We start from the raw sequence: 20,383 nt of genomic DNA on the forward strand, positions 1-20,383 counted from the left end.
GTTTAACTACATAAAGTAACGTAAAATTCTTGGCCTTCTAACATTGTACTTTAACTCAAAATTAGGTATAACAAATGTTTTTATGGTGGCCAAAAAGTTACTTCAAGCAGTCATTGTTACTGTCCATTGATTTTTATGGAGGAGGAGAGGGTGCTGATGCTGTGTAAGTAGTGGCCAAAATAATTGGTCTTTCTCTTTCTTCGGGTGGAAACAGTATCTTCCTGACAGCAGCCCTTGGATTTCCTGAGGCTTTAATTCCTGTCCAGCTGCTCTGGGTCAATCTGGTGACAGACGGCCTGCCCGCCACTGCCCTGGGGTTCAACCCTCCCGATCTGGACATCATGAATAAACCACCCCGGAACCCGAAGGAACCCCTGATCAGCGGATGGCTCTTTTTCCGTTATCTGGCCATTGGCTGTGAGTATAGTTTTTATATCGTTGACTTTGAAACAAAACGTTCATGAGCCAACATCTTTGTAAATTCATTCTTTAAAAGCACATTTTTTCTTTTCTGTCCCTGTGTTAGGGTAACGGAAGATGGAGTTTAATAAACTATATACCCAGTTTACAGGAAAGTTGGTCCCTTGTTTTAGTTATCCCTGTCATTCCTTGGGTCTTTGTGAATGAGGTTTTCAGATTTAACCTAAGGGCAAAAGGATACAGGGGTGAGTAAGGGTCAGGCCTTCCATCACCAAGCTATGAAACTAAGCCCCCCTCCCACTAAAGTAGAGGGGGGAGCTCTGCATTCATCTACGGTGCATGGGAGCCACATGGGAGCCCCGGCCACAGGTCGGGTTCCTCATATGTCGTCTCTGGCCCTCCTGCTCCCGCCCGGCTGCCGGTTCTTGTCCTCACTTTAGACCTTAGGAAAGTGAGGCCAGAGAGTTAAAATAACTGCCCTGGGGTTCAACAGGAAGGTGGCTTTTTGTTTGCTTTTTTAGTATGTTCACATGATTTAAAATTCCAGAAGCACACAGTGGCATAAAGTGAGAAGGTTCTCAGCCAGTCAGTTCCCCTCCAATACTGAATTTCTCTTGTGCCTTCCAGATATACTCTAGCAAATAGATCTGTCCTGTGCATATATTTTTCCTAAGCGTTGGTGTGCTACACACACACGTGCTGAACCCTGCATTTCTCCCTATTTGTTGGGAATCGCCACGTCAGTTCGTGTGTGGCTGCCCTGTCCCTGTCCCCTTGTAATTGCCGGCTTCGAGGGAGTGTGCACTTGTGTCTTCTGGTAGATGCTGCCACACTGGGACCGTCTTCATGGTGTCCCTGTGTTCTCCGTTACCCTGTTGCTTTGTAATAAACTTGCTCAATTCAGAACTATTTGGTTGGGGGCAGGGGGGCGGGGGAGGTGGTCCCAGAATCGGCTTTGGGCTTTGCCACGTCGCTTGCGTTCTGCACTGACCACGCTGGCGGCATTTCCACGTAACGGTTCTGCCAGGCCTTTGGAGCAAGTAGGTGTCTAACTGGGAGCATCAGTTTTCCTAAAAGTCCTGGGGGGTGTGATCTGGCCCTGCGGCACAGTGAGGCGCTGTGGGGAGGACACATACCTGCAGCGGTAAAGCGTTAGCCTCCAGTTTGAGAGGGGCTTGGCTAGCGTGAAAGTCCAGCCAATTCCAGTAGGTGCTCCTCCTCCCACGCTCTGGAAGAAGAGTTGCCCAGTTTTTCTGTACACACCCCCCTCTGCTTGCAGAAGGCCTCCGTCTAGCTGCTTTGGCCGATGGGAGTGAGCACTTGCCAGTGGCAGCCCAGGCTCTCCTGTACCGTCGTCCTGCCCTGTCTCCTCTTGGCTGGACGCTGGCCTGCGAGGCAGGACCTGCAGGGAAAGCTGTGGGCTGCAGACCCCGCCTGTGTCTCTTCCCAGGTTACGTTGGTGCTGCTACCGTGGGTGCGGCTGCGTGGTGGTTCATTGCTGCCGACGGAGGTCCGAGAGTGACCTTCTACCAGCTGGTATGTATCTGCCTTTTCTCCTCTGCCTTAGAGGCAGAGCGTCAGGAGGTCGTCCTTGAGCGCTCTGCAGTTTGGGTGGCTGCCAAATAATCTCAACACTCAAATAATTAGCAGTGGCCTCTAAGAGGATTCTGAAGGACCAGGGCTTCTCTGGGAGATGGGGGGAGATCCTGTGTGGGTCTGTGTCCTGGGCTTCCTGTGGAACGGGGACATGGACCTTGGAAATGTACTTGGCTGATAAAGAACTTGCTTGGACGTTTGTTGCAGAGCCACTTCCTACAGTGTAAAGATGACAACCCGGACTTTGAAGGAGTGGATTGTGCAATCTTTGAGTCCCCGTACCCGATGACAATGGCGCTGTCTGTTCTAGTAACCATAGAGATGTGTAACGCCCTCAACAGGTCAGTGAGTCCTCGACGAGCTGGGGCAAGAGCTCCGCCAGCCAGCACGCCGGGGAACTGGGTGTCGTGGTTGTTGGTTTGCAGGAAAGCTCCTCCCTCCCAGAAAGAAAGGAGAACAAGCAGCACCGGTTTTAAAAGCTTCAGTCGTCATCCCCTCCAGGAAGTAGTGGGAGTGCTTAACCACATGTTCCTTATGAGACAGCGGGGGCCAAAAATAGGGCCTCTCGTGCCCCTGTGTGCCCTTGTCCCCAGGGAAGGCACTCTTGCCCTTTAGCAGTGAGACCAGTGGTATCATCCAATTAAGCCAGTGACAAAAATGGAAATTTCAAAATAGCGTCAGTGTCAAGGGCAATTGAGAGCAGCTCTGAGTCCATTGAAATGGAGTCTGCTGTGCTGAAGCCTAGATTTAAAATTGGAAGTTTGTCCTACATCTGAACATTCTTCCTTTAACTTTGCCACAATAGAAACGTCACCAAGTGGAAGTAGGTCAGTGGGCAACGCCAGGTTAGCCACTGCCCGACTGAAGCATCGTTTGAACGGTCTTGGTCGCTCGTTATAAGGGCCTTTGCCTTTCGGGTGGGCGTATTTCATGTACCTCTCGTCGTTCTGCAGCTTGTCTGAAAACCAGTCCCTGCTGAGGATGCCGCCCTGGGAGAACATCTGGCTCGTGGGCTCCATTTGCCTCTCCATGTCGCTCCACTTCCTCATCCTCTACGTGGAACCTTTGCCAGTAAGCGCTGGGGGGACCAGGACCGAGGCTGGGGCCTCGCTGCCTGTCCCGCAAGTCTGGGGACTTGACAGAGCTTCTTTGTATTTCAGCTTATTTTCCAGATCACACCGCTGAATTTGACCCAGTGGCTGATGGTGCTGAAAATCTCCTTGCCTGTGATTCTAATGGACGAGACACTCAAGTTCGTGGCCCGCAACTACCTGGAACCTGGTAAAGAGTGTGTGCAGCCTGCCACCAAATCCTGCTCGTTCTCGGCATGCACCGATGGGATTTCCTGGCCGTTTGTGCTGCTCATAATGCCCCTGGTGATCTGGGTCTATAGCACAGACACTAACTTTAGTGATATGTTCTGGTCTTGACTGACAGTTTTACATAAAGAAGATGTTTAACTTAATCAATTAATTTTTTTATTGTTTAAAGCAACTGTCTATTTCTGCTGAATTTTCACATGAACATATTGGCTGGTGAAGGAGATTTCATACTCTAGATTTTGTTTTGCTTTTCTGACTCCAGTGGGGCAAGATTTTCCTTTTTTATACACATAATTAAAGTGTCCATTGACATGTACAGAGAACTAACACTATTTTATGCAAATATTTTTTTGTAGATGAAAAAGCATGTACAGTGTTCTGTTTAATAACTCATCCTTGTATAAAAAAATAGTTGAGCCAGCAGACATTGTCAGCAAATTAATTGGCAGCAGATTTTAGGAAATGAATGTGTGTGGTTTTTTTCTAAAACTAAATAGCATGTATTATGTCTTTTGCATGATCATCTGGGTTTAATCTGAGATCACAGTCTAATTTTTATTCATAAGCCAATTTTTCTGCACTGAGCAGAGTACTGCTACCTCAGTCAGTATTTTTTGGTTTGCCACTCCCCTCACCCCCCGGCCCCCGTTCACTCCCACCCCCGCTCCCGGCCCCGCTCGGCTGCTTCTCCCGTAGGGTTCCGATGGTTCTGTTTACATCAGTCTTAACAAGAGGTATGCCTGTTCTCGCTTGTGCAGAAAACATTGTTCCAGATTCAATCGACTGGGTTCATGTCCCCCACGTAGTTTTTAAGGTTATTTATTTAAATGTCTAATGTATTTTATTGTTAACAGACATTGTTTTGCCAACATTGCCTATTTCAGTGGCACTTTACAATCTAGTTTAAAAAGGAAAATAAAACATTTTAAATGGACAGAAAAATAACTGTCTTGTTTTTAACTTTTAAGTGGCTTAGCTTAAACTATCAAACAGATGTGTCCAATTTTCTCTTAAGTTCTTAGAACTTGAGTTTTACTGTGCTCGAGGGGAAGGAGGATTGTGTTCTGCTGCAGAGGTAGTTGTAGGAATTAATACATAGGCACCTGCTGTCACCCATGATACTTTTTTGCAAGTTTCTGCTGGCCTGTTTTAGCCTGGTGTAGAGAATATAAGGGGGAGTGTGTGCGTGTTTGTGTGGGGGTATGTGTGTGTGTATGTGTTTTTGTAAAAATCTGTAAATAGCACATGACCAAATGAACATATGTACAGAACTATTTTTATTTGAATGTGGCACTAACCAACACCATGGTTACTATGATAGATGTTTGCGCATGTTCGAGATCAGTCTTACCAACCGTGTGTAAGTCATTAACTGTCCTAACTATGGTGTTTTCCTCCAATGCCTTCCAACATCCATCAACTAACGTGAGTATTCCCTGGAATCCTGATGCTTTAGCCTAAGGGTGCACTGCCACCGAGCGAGCTAGCTGGGACACTAACGAAAACATCCCCTGGGTCATGTCCTGCTGTGCTCTGTGTCTTCGAGGGCAGCAAGCGTACGATGCGTGGTACCTGTGCACACGTGGGGTGGGTTAGATGCCCGCAGACTCCATGCACGGCCTTGGACAGTGGCTCAGCCGGATGTTGAGGAGGGCGTGGTGGGAGAGAAGCTCGTTTTGCTCTGGTCCAACTGACAGGCTGAGGGAATGCTGCCTTTGTTAAACTGCCAAGGTGAGGAGTCTCAAAAACTCAGGGTTCTCTGGTGGTTACTAGCTGCAAGGACTCCTCCCTGAGCCTTGCTACCGTGTTTGTTAACAAGTAAAAACCTGGTGAAAGCAAATAATTGAGCAGTGAATTCATATATCCATAGGTTTGTCTCAAAATAGGTGGCCACCTTTTTCCACCTTCTGGGTCATATTCTTTGCAGCTGAGACTTGTCTTCTCTTTCTCCAGGGTATGAGAAAGCGCAGTTAGTAGGGCCTGGTTCTGCTAGCAACCAGCCGACCAGTCATGAGCCAGGGTGAGGGAGGCCTAGGCAGCAGCTCCTTCCCTGTGAGGCCCTGACCTTTCTTGTGAAGGGACTGGGGCCGCCCCCAAGATGTGCTATAAAGGCTCAGTGCTTGGGGAAAAGTTAATGGATATTAAGCAGGTCTGAGTATAAGGGGATGGAAGTCCCGGCCTGACTCATCGAGGTCTCTGAGGAAGGGAGGTTGGTTTGTTTGGCAGAGAATATAGGGGGGAGGAGGGTAGGTTTTTGCCGATTTTGGCGTAAAAAGAAGCGGGCTGAGTGGTCGAATGCAAGGAGTGCACCTTGGCTGCAAACCAAGACAGGATGTCTGAGCTTGTTGGGTGTGCTATTCAGTGGAAACCAGACTTACCAGTCAGCTTTTCCTGATCTGGTTCCTTGATGTGGTGGCCTTTACAAAAGAAGCTGAGTGTGGTTTGCTGCTGTCGGAGACGTGCACAGCCCCAGCTGGGCCTGGGCCGGCTCTTGTCTTGTGGTTTCTCCGCTTCGGGCCTGTCCGGCCCATGGAGGTGGTTTAGGCATCCCCTTCCCTCAGCCCGGGCCCCTGGGAGCATCTCCTCGTCGGCTCTGCTCCAGGCTCTGCTGCTGAGAAACAGGCCCCCGTGAGCCCCTGTCCTCAGCCCCTTACTGCTGTGGGCACATCCCTGGCCTCAGGCCTCAGGCCTCCTGTCCCAGACCTAGCCTCACCCAGCACCTGCAGGAAGGCACAGGCGGCCTCTGCTTTTGCCGCCGTCAGGACTAGACAGGGTGGTGTCGTGTTCAGACTCACCAAAACTTGTTCGTGTCCTCACCGACGGGCAGGTAGGCCTTGCACAGCTGCTTTGATGGGGCTTTGCCTGGAAGATGGCGGCCTCACACGTCCCGCAGCTGGGATCCCTCTCCAGCGGCTCATTCTTCATCACAGCACACGTGGCACATGGTGCAGAGCGAGCTGCGTGAGCCCCCGCACCCTCCCCCCCTCAACAAGCAGCTGCTGGCACGCCACCCTCAGACCGGGCCCCGGCCCCCTGAATGTCCTGGAGGTGGTAGACCTCGGGAATAGGAGACCCCAAGCACTAGCTCAGTGTCCGTGAAGCACCTACCCACCGCCGGAGCGGTCTGCAGTGCCGGTGGGCTAAGGCAGCCCTTTTAAGGTCACCACCAATTTTGCCAAAGCCACCACCGTGCAGCTAACAGCGACGGTAATCCCCAGCCTGCCTGCTTCAAAGAGGTGGGTGAGGGCCGCAGCTCCCCTTCTAGGACCAGGCAGGGCTAGGCCCCCTGGGAGGGAAGGGAAGGGAAGGGAAAGGGAGGAGCTGAGGCTTCGCACTGGGCCACACTGCTCACCTCTGCTTCACCTTCCTTACCATCTGCACTGCTAACCGGGAACTTCCCTCCTCTTGCCCATCTCCCTTCTGTTACATCTGAAGCGATTCCATGTCTGCCTGGTGGGGTTCTTCTGTGAGCCAGGGTGACAGGAAGGGCCCATGTCGCCAAGCGAGTGCTTCTAGCTGCTACCCTGTGTAGGCAGCGCCTCAGGGACAGTTAACTAGAAATGCTGGTCCTGAAATCTTAAAAGGTCAAACTGAATGTTCCTTCTCACTATTCCTTGTCACTATTAATCTTAAATAGTTATTCTAACATTTCTTCCCATATTTCATAAAGCTGATTTCCTCTCTCTTTCCTTTTCAGCAATACTGGAGTAACCGCTTCCTAAACCATTTTGCAGAAATATAAGGGTGTTCGGTTGCGTGCATGTGCGTTTTTAGCAACACATCTACCAGCCCTCTGCATGATTGACGTTGGGGGGAAAAGAAAAGTAGAAAAAAAAGTCCCCAACTCATTGTGTGTTATGTGGAGGAAACGTGTATTACCAACGGGGTTTAGCTTTTAAATCAAAATAATAATTACAAATGTACAATTTAGCTTAATGAATCAGAACGCCTCTCCAGAGAACTTTGGTTTCTTTGCTGCAAGAAGAATGAGGTTCTGAAACCTTATCTAAGAACTTAGAAGCCATCAGCCAAGTCTCCCATGTTTCTCTGTGCAAAATGTCATAGCCTATATAAATGTACCATATTCAATTGTAATGCATGCCTTCAGTTGTAAGTAGCCAGACTGCTCTATGGTGTCATTTAAACATGCTACTTTTTAATTGGCCCTGTACAGTTTGCTTATTTATAAATTTATTGAAAACACTACAGGTGTTGAAAGGTTAGAATGTAGGCCTCCAGTTCATAACTTGTTATTTTTTTGAGTGTGCAAACAGCTATTTTGCACTGTATTAAATGTAACTTATTTAATGAAATCAGAAGCAGTAGACATGTTGGTGCAATACGAATATTGTGATGCATTTATCTTAATAAAATGCTAAACTTCATTTATCACAACGCATGTTTGACTTTAGACTGTAAATAGAGAACAGTTGTCTATTTCTGTGCTGGTAACAACAAGCATTGCACAGACATGGTTTCAGGTAAATAAATCTATTCTACGATAAGTTCACAGTGTGGTGCTGACTGTTCTCCAGCGGGAGGGGTGGGCGGTGGGCACTGAGCGCCTCCAGCCCCGCACCCCGAAGAGTTTTTACCTTCCGGTGGGGGGAAGGTCTTAGACTTGACTTTCTGGGGACAAGGTCTGCTCGTGTGTCACATGACTCAAGTGTGGGGAGAGCTGAGTGGCTTGTCACTGGGTTTTCAGAGATAATCAGATTTTAAAAGTTGTCAGCAGCTTGGAGGTTGTACCGATGGAGAGATGCTTCTCATACTGTTCAGATGGAAAATGTAAAATTCTGCACTCCTACTGTGAGTAGATAAAAGTGAACTGGAGTGGCTGCCGCAGAGAGCAGAATTCCTCCATTTGATGGTTATTTAGTGCTTATCTATCAGGCATGGGTTTGGTGTGGGGCATTTCTCTCTTTTCCAAATTACTGAAGATGATTCTTTTATCATTAAAAAAAAAAAGCAGTGAGGCAAGGATAGATGATTTTATAAACCTAATGACAAAAAACACAAGTCCTAGCAACTACAGAGATGGAAGAAATATTTGATAAAAATCTGATAAACTAACATCCATTCCTGACGTAAAGAAAAAAGCAGTCTCCATGATTCCCATTTAATAACTCACTGAAAAATGTACCAGAAGTATTGACACAACCAGAACCCCACTCACCATACGCTAGTGCCCACCACTCATCACTGTCGACAGTCTCTGCAATCCAGCAACCGTTGGGACGATGCCTGCGAGGGAACAAAGAACCCCAAGAGTTCATTAGATCGATGGTAATACCTTGTTCTTAGGAAAGTTTTAATAATTCAGGGAGAATGGACATCTTGAGGTAATATGTAATTCATTTATTAATGATAAAATACCAGCAGACATTTCATTTTATTTATTTTTTAAGATTTTATTTTTTAACACAGAGACAGTGAGAGAGGGAACACAAGCAGGGGGAGTGGGAGAGGGAGAAGCAGGTCCCTAGCCGAGCAGGGAGCCGGATGTGGGGCTCGATCCCAGGACCCTGGGATCAGGACCTGAGCCGAAGGCAGACGCTTAACGACGGAGCCACCCAGGCGCCCCTACCAGCAGACATTTTAGTCAAACATGAACAAAAGAAAAAGAATAGCAAGTGCAGCAAACCCTCAGACATAAAGCTCCAGTTGTTAAATGCACGGTGTGAGAAAGGTGGTATTCGCTATGTTGTTGGTCAGCTTGAAGAAAACAAAGCTGTATCCCCCTTATGCCCAATCAACTGCAAATGCATCCAAAAAATTTGAAAAATGAAACTATACCCCAAAAGGAAAATGGCTAAATGACCCAGACGAAAGAAAACGTGAATGGCTTATAAATACAAGATGTACAGCCCCACCAGCCAAATCCCGGTGAGATAGCGTTTGTGCCCATCAGCTGACAAATGGGCCGTGGGACACCAAGGAAGTGGAGAACCGCCCTGTACGCTACGCTGCAGAACAAGTAAGTACCTCGATTTGTGCGTGCCCTCACTGTACAGCCCGGCAGGCCCACGCCTGCACCACCTCCAGAGACCCCCTCACATGGGCTGGGAGAGTCACACCAGCATGTTTATAAAAGCATCGAACAACCGAGGTGACCAAAAAGCAACAGGGAAACAGGTACGTGGCCTTTGAGACAGGTTTAGATCACTCGGCAGCAATGAAAATGAGTAAATTGGAACTGCAAATAACAACAGAAATCTCCCTGCACAGGGGAAACCAAGTGTGGTGTATACAAAGTTCAAAATCTGCAAAAAAAAAAAAAAGCACTTAAGTGTTACATGTGTGGGTGTTGTTATGCCTGTTGACATGTCTGGGGTTTTTTAAGAACACCATTAAAGTATTAGAGAACATGGAAGATGACAGACAAGCCTTTCCAAGCAGGACACAAAATCCCAGGAGAAAAGGAATAAATTGACTACGTAAAAAGGTAAACATTTGGAACAAAATACCCCTCTTTTGAGTTAGGAAAATACATTTGCTGTGCCTTTGACAAAAAGCGAATTCCTTGCACATGATTGGCAGAAATCGAAGGCTGACGGATATTGATCTCTCCCTTGCAGTGGCATCAGAAAACCATATTCATGCTGATGGGGAGCCTATCAACCGGCCCAGCCTTCGGAGGGCAACGTGACAAATCACTGAGGCTTTTAAACATCCACACCCCTTGATCGAGCACTTTAGTGAAATCCTCCCACATGTTCACAGAAGCAACATAATCCTGCTGTAGGATGATGTAGCCAAAAATTGGAAATAGCCCAGATGCCCATCGATAGGCAAGATGTTGAATAAACTAAGAGCATTAATACCATGGAATATTACGCAGCCTTCAAAAAACACAAGGTAGATCTGTGTGAACCAGCAAGGAATGATACCCAGTCGATGATGTCTGCCAGGGAAACATTCAAGTGCAGAACAGTTTTTTATAATACTCTTTCATTTTTTAAAAACAGGAGGAAGTTAAGAGTTTCCAGTAATGATGGTTGCTGAGAGTAACTGATAAGACTGATACAGATGGCGGATGTTGGGAGCCATTGTTCTCACTGCTGGGAGTGGGAGGTTACAGATAAGCAAGGGGAGAAGGCTAGAAAGATTCATGTAATGAATTACAGCTGGAGATACCAGCATAAATTAATATTTCATTTAATACTGATACAGATGATCCTATACAGAAATATTTCTAGGGGCGCCTGGGTGGCTCAGTCGTTAAGCTGAGATCTGCCTTCTGCTCAGATCATGATCCCAGAGTCCTAGGATTGAGCCCCATGTCAGGCCCCCTGCTCAGTGGGGCATCTGCTTCTCCCTCTCCCTCTCCAGCTCCCCCTGCTTGTGCTCTCTCACTCTCTTTGTCAAACAAAATCTTTTTTAAAAACAAAATATTTCAGAGCGCCTGGGTGGCTCAGTCATTAAGCATCTGCCTTCGGCTCAGGTCATGATCCCAGGGTCCTGGGATCGAGTCCCACATTGGGCTCCCTGCTCTGCGGGGAGCCTGCTTCTCCCTCTCCCTCTCTCCCTGCTTGGGTTCCCTCTCTCACTGTGTTTCTCTCTGTCAAATAAAAATGAAAATAAAATCTTTGGGGAAAAAAAAATATTTCTAGTTAGGTGTATGTACACCTAACATACACCTACATACATGGTATATGTACATAGTATGTATGGTGTGTGTACACAGTCCATACACCATGTACTTGCACCAGCAACTGAGGGGACCAAGACGCAAGGACACTGCAGTAGCGATGAGCATACTTCCTAGTTTCAGGTTTCTCATACCATTCTTCAGTGAAAGAAATCAAATCTCCTTAGACAAATGGCAGGTTCTAGGGCAAGGGCAGAAAGTGTACAACACGTGCCTGGAGAACACTACTGTCAGGGAGTCCGGAAGTACCAAACAAAAAACCGATGAGCAAAGATGGGGTATGTTGAAGGGTCAGAGGAGCCAACTGAAAAGGCTCTGAATGGCCAAAACGGAAACAATTTCCGCAACAAAATCATGGCATACTGGATTATGATCCAAAGTATGAAATAAATATCCACGAGTCTATCCTGACATAAACAGGAGCGACTAGAAATCTCCCATGCAGAAGAAATCCAAATAATTTCTGTAGATAATTCTGCCCTCAGGGAGGTGAACCATAACTCCCACTGGTAAGTATGAGCGGAGCCCAGTGGCCTCCTGCCCTAGAGGACATGTCGCGTGGCTGGGGAAAGTCACCCACAGTAGAGACCCCTGCAGACACTACTTCAGCCAACTGAGGTCATTTTGAGAGCACGTACCCTTGATATGAAGTGACAAGAGGGGCATTTTACCTGTGGTCTTCCTCCCCAAAACACATAACCTCAGTCTAATCAAAGAGAAAACATCTGACAAATTCCAAAGACAATCTGCAAAATGCCCGACCGGTACTCCTTAAAACTGCTGAGGTCATCAAAAACAAGGAAAATCTGAGACACTATGACAGCCAAGAGGAGCCTAAGGACACATGACAATGAAATGTAATATGGGATCCTGGATGGGATCCTGGAACAGAGAGAGGCAAAAACTAAAGAAGTCTGAATGAACTATGAACTTTAGTTAATAACATATAAATATTGGTTTATAATAATATATAAGTACTGTGACGAATGTACCATATTACCGTGAAATGTTAAAATAGGGGAAGTTGGGTCCGGGGTATATGGGAACCTTCTGTGCCATGTGTTCATTTTTCCATATGTCTATAAATATTCTAAAATAAAAAGTTTATCTTAAAATGCTGGGATAAATATATTTTTTTAATCTGCATAGAAGCATCAAAGAACTACAAGATAGTACAGAACTTCCAGGCCAAAATCTAAGCAGCAGCAAGGAGAGAGCATCAGAATCTCCAAGGTCACTTTCCCCTTGTGGCATCTACCTCTCCAAATAAGCTAAGCTGTGAAAACGCGAGCAGGGGTTTTGGGAGCTCACAGGGTGAAAAAGGCAAAGTCAAAAATCCAGGGCCCACCAAAAGTGAGAAGTCTCATAGGCCATTAAGCTGTGACCCCAAAGGGCTAACACCTCAGGATAAAGGCAAACCAGAAATAAAGCTGCCCTCCTTCCCAAAAACTCAAAGCGCTGTAGGCAGCACTGCCACGGTGCAGAGCAGAACCAGGAAAATACACCCACCCCGGAGGGAGTGGAAACACTGGCTCTCAAGGATGTGCAGCCCCAACTGTATCCTAGGGGTGGTCTATGAAGCTTCAAGGCATGAACTTAAAGTCACAGGCAGTACTCCTAAGCCCCAGGCGGAAATAAATGTCAATCCTCCCTAGAGAGAGACACCTTCATTTTATGTCTTAGGAGATCCACACGATTATCTTACAAAGCAGCCTACAGTAAAAGCTAACCAAGTACACAAGAAAACAAGGCCCCATGAGTGAGATGCAGCAGAAATAAACATGACAGGTCCATCTAGACTTCACATATTAGAAGTATTAGATATACATCAAAAAACACTCCTGGCTTACTTCGTTTAAAGAAAAATAAACAGGGTGCCTGGGTGGCTCAGTCGTTAAGCGTCTACCTTTGGCTCGGGTCAGGATCCCAGGGTCCTGGGATCGAGCCCCGCATCGGGCTCCCTGCTCAGGTTGTCTGCTTCTCTCTCTCCCTCTCTGCCCATCCCCACCGTTCATTCTCTCACTCGAATAAATAAATAAAATTTAAAAAAAAATACAAAATAAAGAACAATAAACCTACTTGAAAATCTGCAGGAGACAGGAAATGATAAAAAGTGAACATAAAGAGCAGATAGGAAAATCAAACAGAATCCTAGAGATGAAAAGCAAATCACCAAAATTAAAAACTGGGTGGGGCTGATGTGGCATCAGAGTGGACACAGCAAAATAATAAAGTGAAAGACAGCTAAGAAATGAACCAGAAAGCAGCAGAGGAAGAAAAAAAAAAAAGCTGCAAAATATGGAAGAAAGATGAAAATACCTGGAAGATAGGCTGAGAAAGGTGACAAAGTCAAACATACATTTAATCGTGACTTCAGATGACAAGAGTGTGAGGAGGGTATTATTTGAAGAGATAACAACCGACAATTTCCCAGAAGTGATAGAAGACAGCAATCCACAGATGTAAGAATCCCAACAAATCCCAAACAGGATGAATAAAAAGAAATCCAGCTGTAGACATGTATGGTGAACAGCAAAAAACCAAAGACAAAGAGAAAATCTTAAAAGCAGCAGAGGGGGGAAAAAAAGCCATTCCCTTTACCTTCACAGGAGTGACACCAATGCCTCTGGCCTGATGGCTTCGTGGGCTGAAAGAAATGACTGAGGGGCATCTGGGTGGCTCAGTTGTTAAGCGTCTGCCTTCGGCTCAGGTCATGATCCCAGGGTCCTGGGATCAAGCCCCGCATCGGGCTCCCTGCTCGGTGGGAAGCCTGCTCCTCCCTCTTCCACTCCTACTGCTTGTGTTCCCTCTCTCACTGTCTCTCTCTCTCTAATAAATAAATAAAATCTTTTTTAAAAATTAGTAGAAATTATAAAGTATATTTTGTAATTTCGGAAACTACTCAAAATGACTTGATTTAGGATTAAGAATATATAAAGTTTAACATTTATATCTCTTTGATATTTATAAATCAGGACCTGCTAAGAAGCCGTCTTTATTGAAAATTAAGAGTCTGGGGGTGCCTGGGTGGCTCAGTTAAGTGTCTGCCTTCAGCTCAGGTCATGATCTCAGGTCCTGGGATCGAGCCCCGTGTCAGGCTCCTTGCTCAGTGGGGAGCCTGCATCTCCCTCTCCCTCTGCTGCTCCGCCTACTTGTGTTTTCTCTCTGTCAAATAAACAAAATCTTAAAAAAGAAAAGAAAATTAAGTTTGCTTTTTTTTTTTTTTTAAGATTTTATTTATTTATTCATGAGAGAGAGAGAGAGAGCGCAGCAGAGGGAGAAGCAGGCTCCCAAGGAGCAGGGAGCCCGATGCGGGACTCGATCCCAGGATGCTGGGATCATGACCTGAGCCGAAGGCAGACGCTTAACCGTCTGAGCCACCCAGGCGCCCAAGAGTTTGCTTTTTAAATAAAGTCTGCTGATGAACTCTGCAGCTGCAAGAAGTGGGGTGGTATGCACACATAGACTCGGACAACTTCATATTAGTTCTAGAAAAATACGCAGAAAACTATTAACTACAGTCACTTCTAGAGGAGGGAACTGGGAGAAGAAAGGCAGACTGAGGAAATTTTACCATATCCCCTTTTGAAAATTATGAATCTAACTTAAAAAATATATTTGACCCTCTGATACTAACAATTTTATGGAAAGACAGAGAGCTAAAAATACCCAAAATACTGCTAAGAATAACATCAGGGGGTCTTGCTATTCCAAATACTGACAATTTTTATAAAGCACTAGTAATTAAGACACCATGGTGTAGGTGCTAGGACAGAAATAGACTGACAGTACGGAAGGGAGTGCGGAGACAGATGCACTTCTCTGGGAACACCTGACTTGGGACACAGCTGGCTTCACAGGTTGGTGAGAGAAGCAATTTTGCAATAATTGGTGGTTATGCATGTTTAAACATAAATGAAAAAAATCAAGAAAAATGGATCCCCACCCGCCTGGGTGGCTGAGTCGGTTAAGCGTCTGCCTTTGGCTCGGGTCATGACCCCGGGGTCCTGGGGTGGAGCCCCACATTGGGCTCCCTGCTCAGCGGGGAGCCTGCTTCTCCCTCTGCCTGCCGCTCCCCCTGCTTGTGCTCTCTCTCTGACAAATAAATAAATAAAAATCTTAAAAAAAAAAAAAAAAAAGGATCCCTACCTTACACCATACAAATGGGAGAACAGATTTTTGACCCTGAGATACAGATTTTTTAAAAGTAAGAAAATACAACTATAGGGCGCCGGGGTGTCTCAGTCGGTTAAGCACCCGACTCTTGGTTTCAGCTCAGGTCGTGAGATCGAACCCCACCTCAGGCTCCACGCTCAGCATGGAGTCTGCTTGAGATTCGCTCTCTGCCTCCCCTCTGCCCCTCTCCCCACTCATGCTCTCTCTAAATAAATCTTAAAAAAAAGAGAAAATACAACTATAAAGAAAAAGATTTATAATTTACATTAAAATTAAGACCCTGTGTTAATCAAAAGATATTATAAAGAGAATGAAAAGGCAAGCCATAAACTGGAAGATTTTACCACTCCCATTCTGAATTATATCTAGAATATATAAAGAACTTCTGTGAATTAAAAAGAGAAAAATACATGACCCAATAGGAAAGTTGAAGGGGGGGGAGTTTTATAGAAGAGGAAACACAAATAGTTGCTAAACATATGAAATGATGTTCAATCTTGTCATAAAACGGAAAAACATAAATTAAAATCATTGTATCATCTCACACCTACTCTGTTGCAAAAGTTAAGGATTGATAATATCAAATGCTAGCAAGGAATTGGGACAAGGGACTGCAGTGGTCTTTTTTTTTTTTTTTAAGATTTTATTTATTTGAGACAGAGAGAGTGAGCACAAGCAGGGAGGAGGATCAGAGGGAGAGGGAGAAGCAGACTCCCCACTGAGCAGGGAGCCCAACGTGAGGACCCTGAGATCATGACCTGAGCCGAAGGTAGACACTTGACCAACTGAGCTACCCAGGTGCCCCCAAAGGACTGCAGTTGTACCTGTAAATGTATAAAACTTCTTTGGAAAACAGTTCGACAATAACTGGTAAAACTGAACATGTCTATACTCTGTACCCACCAATTCTGCCTCTGGGTATAACCCTACAGAAATGTGTGCTTATAAGCCTAAAAGACACATACGAAAGTATTATAGCAACACTGTTTGAAACAAAAGATCAGGAACTGAAATGTCCATCAATGGAACTATTAGTAAGGTGTGTTATAACCATACATTATACACTAGAATATTATATATTATTATATAGCAATGAAATTGTATCACATAGCAATGAAAAATGAATGAGGTACCCTACAAAACCCCTGACCATTCCTCCTCAAAATCATCAAGGTCATCGAAAACAAGTCTGAGAAACTTTCACAGCCAAGAGGAGCCTAAGGAGACATGATAACTACAAGTGATGTACTATCCTGGATGGGATCCTGAAACAAAAAAAGGAAATCAGGTAAAACCTAAGAAAATGTAAATAAACTATGGGCTTTTATTAACAATAATGTATCAGGGCGACTGGGTGGCTAAGTCAGTTAAGCATCTGCCTTCAGCTCAGGTCATCATCCCGGGTCCTGGGATTGAGCTCAGAGTTGGGCTCCGTGCTCAGTGGAGAGTCTGCTTCTTCCTCTTCCTCTGCCCCACCTCCCCCCACCCCACACTCATGCTCTCTCTCTCACTCTCTTGCTAATAAAATCTTCAAAAATAATAATGGATCAATCTTGGTTCATTAATTGTAATCAATGTACCATATTGATATAAGGAGATTGTGCAAGGTAATTGGAAACTCTATGTACTAGCACTCAATTTTTCTATAAATCTAAAAGTGTTCTAAAAATGTCTATTAATTAGGGTACTGGGGTGGCTCAGTCAGTTGGGCATCCAACTCTTGGTTTTGGATCAGGTTATGATCTCAGGGTTGTGAGATTAAGCCCTGTGTGGGGCTCCGTACTCAGCGAGGAGTCTGCTTGGGGTCCTCTCTTTCCCTTTCCCTCTACCCCCCAACTTCCACTTGTGCTCTCACTCTCTCAAATAAAATCTTAAAAATGTCAATTAAAACATGAATGAGTTATAGCAGCATTAACATGGATCAATTTTTTTTTTTTAAGATTTTATTTATTTATTTGACAGAGAGGGAGACAGCGAGAGAGGGAACACAAGCAGGGGGAGTGGGGAGAGGGAGAAGCAGGCCTCCTGCGGAGCAGGGAGCCCGATGCGGGGCTCGATCCCAACATGGATCAATTTTAAAAATAACATCAAGCAATGGGGCGCCTGGGTGGCTCAGTCGTTAAGCGTCTGCCTTCGGCTCGGGTCGTGGTCCCGGGGGCCTGGGATCGAGCCCCGCATCGGGCTCCCTGCTCCGCAGGAGGCCTGCTTCTCCCTCTCCCCACTCCCCCTGCTTGTGTTCCCTCTCTCGCTGTGTCTCTGTCAAATAAATAAATAAAATCTTAAAAAAAAAACATCAAGCAAAAGATACCATGGAAAAACAGACATGACTCCACTTACATTAAGTTCAAGACAAGCAAATAAATGTGTTGTTTAAGATATGGTAAAACTACAGCTGAGTAACGGTATTATTTTTGTACAGGTGAGAAAAATTAGCTCACTACTTGCTCAAGGTTCACAAGACCTTCCAGGGCCAGAAAATAAAGGAAGAATAAAAACAAAATTGAGAAGAGTGGTTGCCTCTGGTAAGGGGAGCGTGAAAGGAGGAAGGGAAAGCGTTGTGATCAGGTCTAAGTACATGGCGGGGTTGGGGGGGCTGCTTCTGGGATTGTGAAGCATTCTATTTCTTGTCCTGGGTGGAGTGTACATGTGTGTTCTGTGGTTCTTTAAACACTACATGTTTTCATACACTTCTGTATGTGTGCTATACTTCACAAATTTATGTTTTTATTAAAAAAGAAAAGAAATACTTGTCTGGCCCCGGAGCAGGCTCTGGGCCCTGATGTACTGGCAGAATTATTTTATATAGGAGGCTGCTCTCCTGGACCTCCTTAGGGGTCTCCACATGGCCCTGACCTCCGAGGTAGCTCCCCTTGGATTCCCCTAAGCTGAGGGAAGCTGTCTTCTTCGTCAATGCATGCCTGGCTTAAGTTCATGCTCACCACTCCAAAAAAAGCTCCAGATGGGGACTGTGCATAGGGGTCATCTCTGTCCCTTCCTGTCATATACCACCAGGCTCAGCAAAGCAACAGCACAGGAGTGGGAAGCAGCCTGGGCCTGTGGGATGTTGTGGGTCAGCTTGTTTCAGCCAGTCCAAGATGAGGCTTCAGTCTGGGCACCACCCAGGCCGGAGGGCACAGGCCTCTCTCAGGACAGATGGCTGCTTGCTGACACTCCCACTCAATTCTTGGACCAAAAAATCCCCACTGCCCCAAGGGACTGATAAGAGAGATGGGCCAGTGGGCCAAGTAGGCTGAGGTCACGGATGGAAGATGATCTCTGGGCTACAGAGCATGAAAAACTAAATCTGTCACTGAGAGGGGCTCAGGGCAAATCTGTTGATCCAGCGCCAAAAGGGGTACAGCCTGTAGATCACTGATCCCCAGTTTATCCCTGGGAGGCTGCTCCCCTCCCACATGCTCCACCCAAGCCTTGAGCACCGATGTCACAAACCCCCCCTACCCCAACAACAGGGAGACAGAACCAGACTCTGAGTTCTCTTCCAAAGGTACATGGAGGCACAGAGAGCCTGAGAGTTACCTGTGACCACAGCTAGTGACAGGCCATGGACCTTTGGCTTCCAGCTAGTGATGGAGAGGCCCTCCCCTTGAGAGGCTCAGCCCTCCTACTGGGGTGAGTGGGATTCCTTCAATGCGGCATTGAAAGAACATAGGTACTCAGAACACAAGTAGCCATAAACCTTATCAAGTCAGCCCTAGATAGAGCAAGCAAGATCTGATCTCAATCTAGAAAACATTCCCCAACCTAGAGGCAGGAAGGGTTGTTCCATGGGGGAAGGGGCCCCAAATCCCAAAGGCCCAAGAAAGCAAAGGCAGATGCCTTGGCAGACATCACCAGAGTCCACCACAAGCTCTCAACTCCACTGAGAGAAGGGAAAGTTTCAGAGATTAGAGAGCTCCTGGTTCACCCCTAACCTGAAGCCAATAAATGGACTGACACCCTGGGTAGACTGGGATGGCCAGAAGAGGCCACATCGACAGGAGAAGGGGAGGCCACAGCGCCAGCCTTGGCTTACAGATTCACTGAACAGAGAGAGGACCAGCCAACCAGACCCCTTAAACATTCCAAAAAAGATTATGCACTATCACTCTGAAATCCCCCTCCTGGGAATTTGCCCAAATAAGGAAAAAGCTGTGTGCACAAAGGAGGTCACCAGAGGGTTGTTTATAGACAGACACTGGAAGATTTAAGTGACAAACGAGAGAGCTGAGAGCTATGTTGTGATGATGTTGCCCTTGACAGTCTGGCTGGCAAGGTTTAAATGCAGCAAGGCTGAGGACCTTGGTCCATTTTCTTTTTATGCCTCAGGGGTATAATGTTAAGATGTGATAACATAGCAAACGGCTTGCTTGATCACTCAAATTGTAGCTCAAGCAAATAAAAATGATGGAATATTTATCACATCTAAAACTGGTAAGAAAAAAAAACCACGACACTGGTATCAGTGAGAGTGCAGGAAACAAACTATTGGAGAGCAATCTGACAGCATCCATCAAAGCCTTAAATGGACACAGTCTGAGATGCAGAAATTACACTACAAAGAACTTGACCCGTGTCTTTAGATTATGCCAAAATATGTTCACGACAGTGCAGACTGTAATAATTATATACAAAACTGGAAACAAGTGTCCACCAACAGCAGAAGGATTACAGAAATTGTTCCATCCACAGAATGGAGTTCTGTGGAACTGTCAAACAAGAGCACGCAGACAACCTCGGACAGGAATTTCTCAGAGTGACAGCATGACTGCTTTAGTGTAACTTTCATGTACAGATCATTAAGTAAAAGCGCAAAACTTTTTCTAAAGGTAGAACTAGAACATTTATTTTGTAGAGAGGCACTGGGATTCAGTGGGTAGATTTTAATTTTATACCTTTGAATTTTTAAAATTATGTGTACATTCATACAACACATATATAATTACACGTGTTAATGGGGCTGTCTGGATGACAGAATTATAGACCATTTCTTTACTGGTTTTTAGTTATATATATATATACATATAAAAGTATATATATACATAGTACATATGTGTGTGTGTATATATACATACATATATATATCTATCTATATATATCTCTCTCTCTCTCTCTAGATATAAAATTTATCATCTTAACCATTTTTCAGATTGGTGGCATTAAGTACATTCATGTTGTGCAACCATCACCACCATCCATCTCCAGAACCTTTTCAACATTC

General features: G+C 45.6%; 2 protein-coding genes across 6 annotated transcripts in view; one reads left to right on the plus strand and one right to left on the minus strand.

Annotated features, from left to right (window-relative positions):
- Nucleotides 1-7,843, plus strand: part of ATP2A2 (ATPase sarcoplasmic/endoplasmic reticulum Ca2+ transporting 2) — a 58,222-nt gene extending 50,379 nt beyond the window's left edge. Inside the window, exons 16-21 of one of the 2 annotated variants that reach the window (XR_010407400.1) lie at nt 215-417; nt 1,871-1,956; nt 2,224-2,357; nt 2,970-3,087; nt 3,177-4,763; nt 7,036-7,843. Coding sequence is in view for 1 of the 2 variants with exons in the window: in XM_045887687.3 (XP_045743643.1) it covers nt 215-417; nt 1,871-1,956; nt 2,224-2,357; nt 2,970-3,087; nt 3,177-3,297; nt 7,036-7,049 (676 nt within the window). In the remaining variant the exon portion in view is untranslated. The remainder of the gene's footprint in view (nt 1-214; nt 418-1,870; nt 1,957-2,223; nt 2,358-2,969; nt 3,088-3,176; nt 4,764-7,035) is intronic. The other variant, XM_045887687.3, reaches the window with a different exon arrangement.
- Nucleotides 214-20,383, minus strand: part of ANAPC7 (anaphase promoting complex subunit 7) — a 45,799-nt gene continuing 25,629 nt past the window's right edge. For 3 of the 4 annotated variants that reach the window (XM_045887688.3, XM_045887689.3, XM_064578348.1), the window contains exon 12: nt 214-8,582. The gene's annotated coding sequence lies outside the window, so the exon portion shown is untranslated. The remainder of the gene's footprint in view (nt 8,583-20,383) is intronic. The other variant, XM_064578347.1, reaches the window with a different exon arrangement.

Source organism: Mirounga angustirostris, unplaced genomic scaffold (assembly GCF_029215605.1).
Source record: "Mirounga angustirostris isolate CCGP_5_RB_7025 unplaced genomic scaffold, mMirAng1.0.hap1 SCAF_14, whole genome shotgun sequence".
In the NCBI taxonomy this organism is placed as follows: Eukaryota; Metazoa; Chordata; class Mammalia; order Carnivora; family Phocidae; genus Mirounga; species Mirounga angustirostris.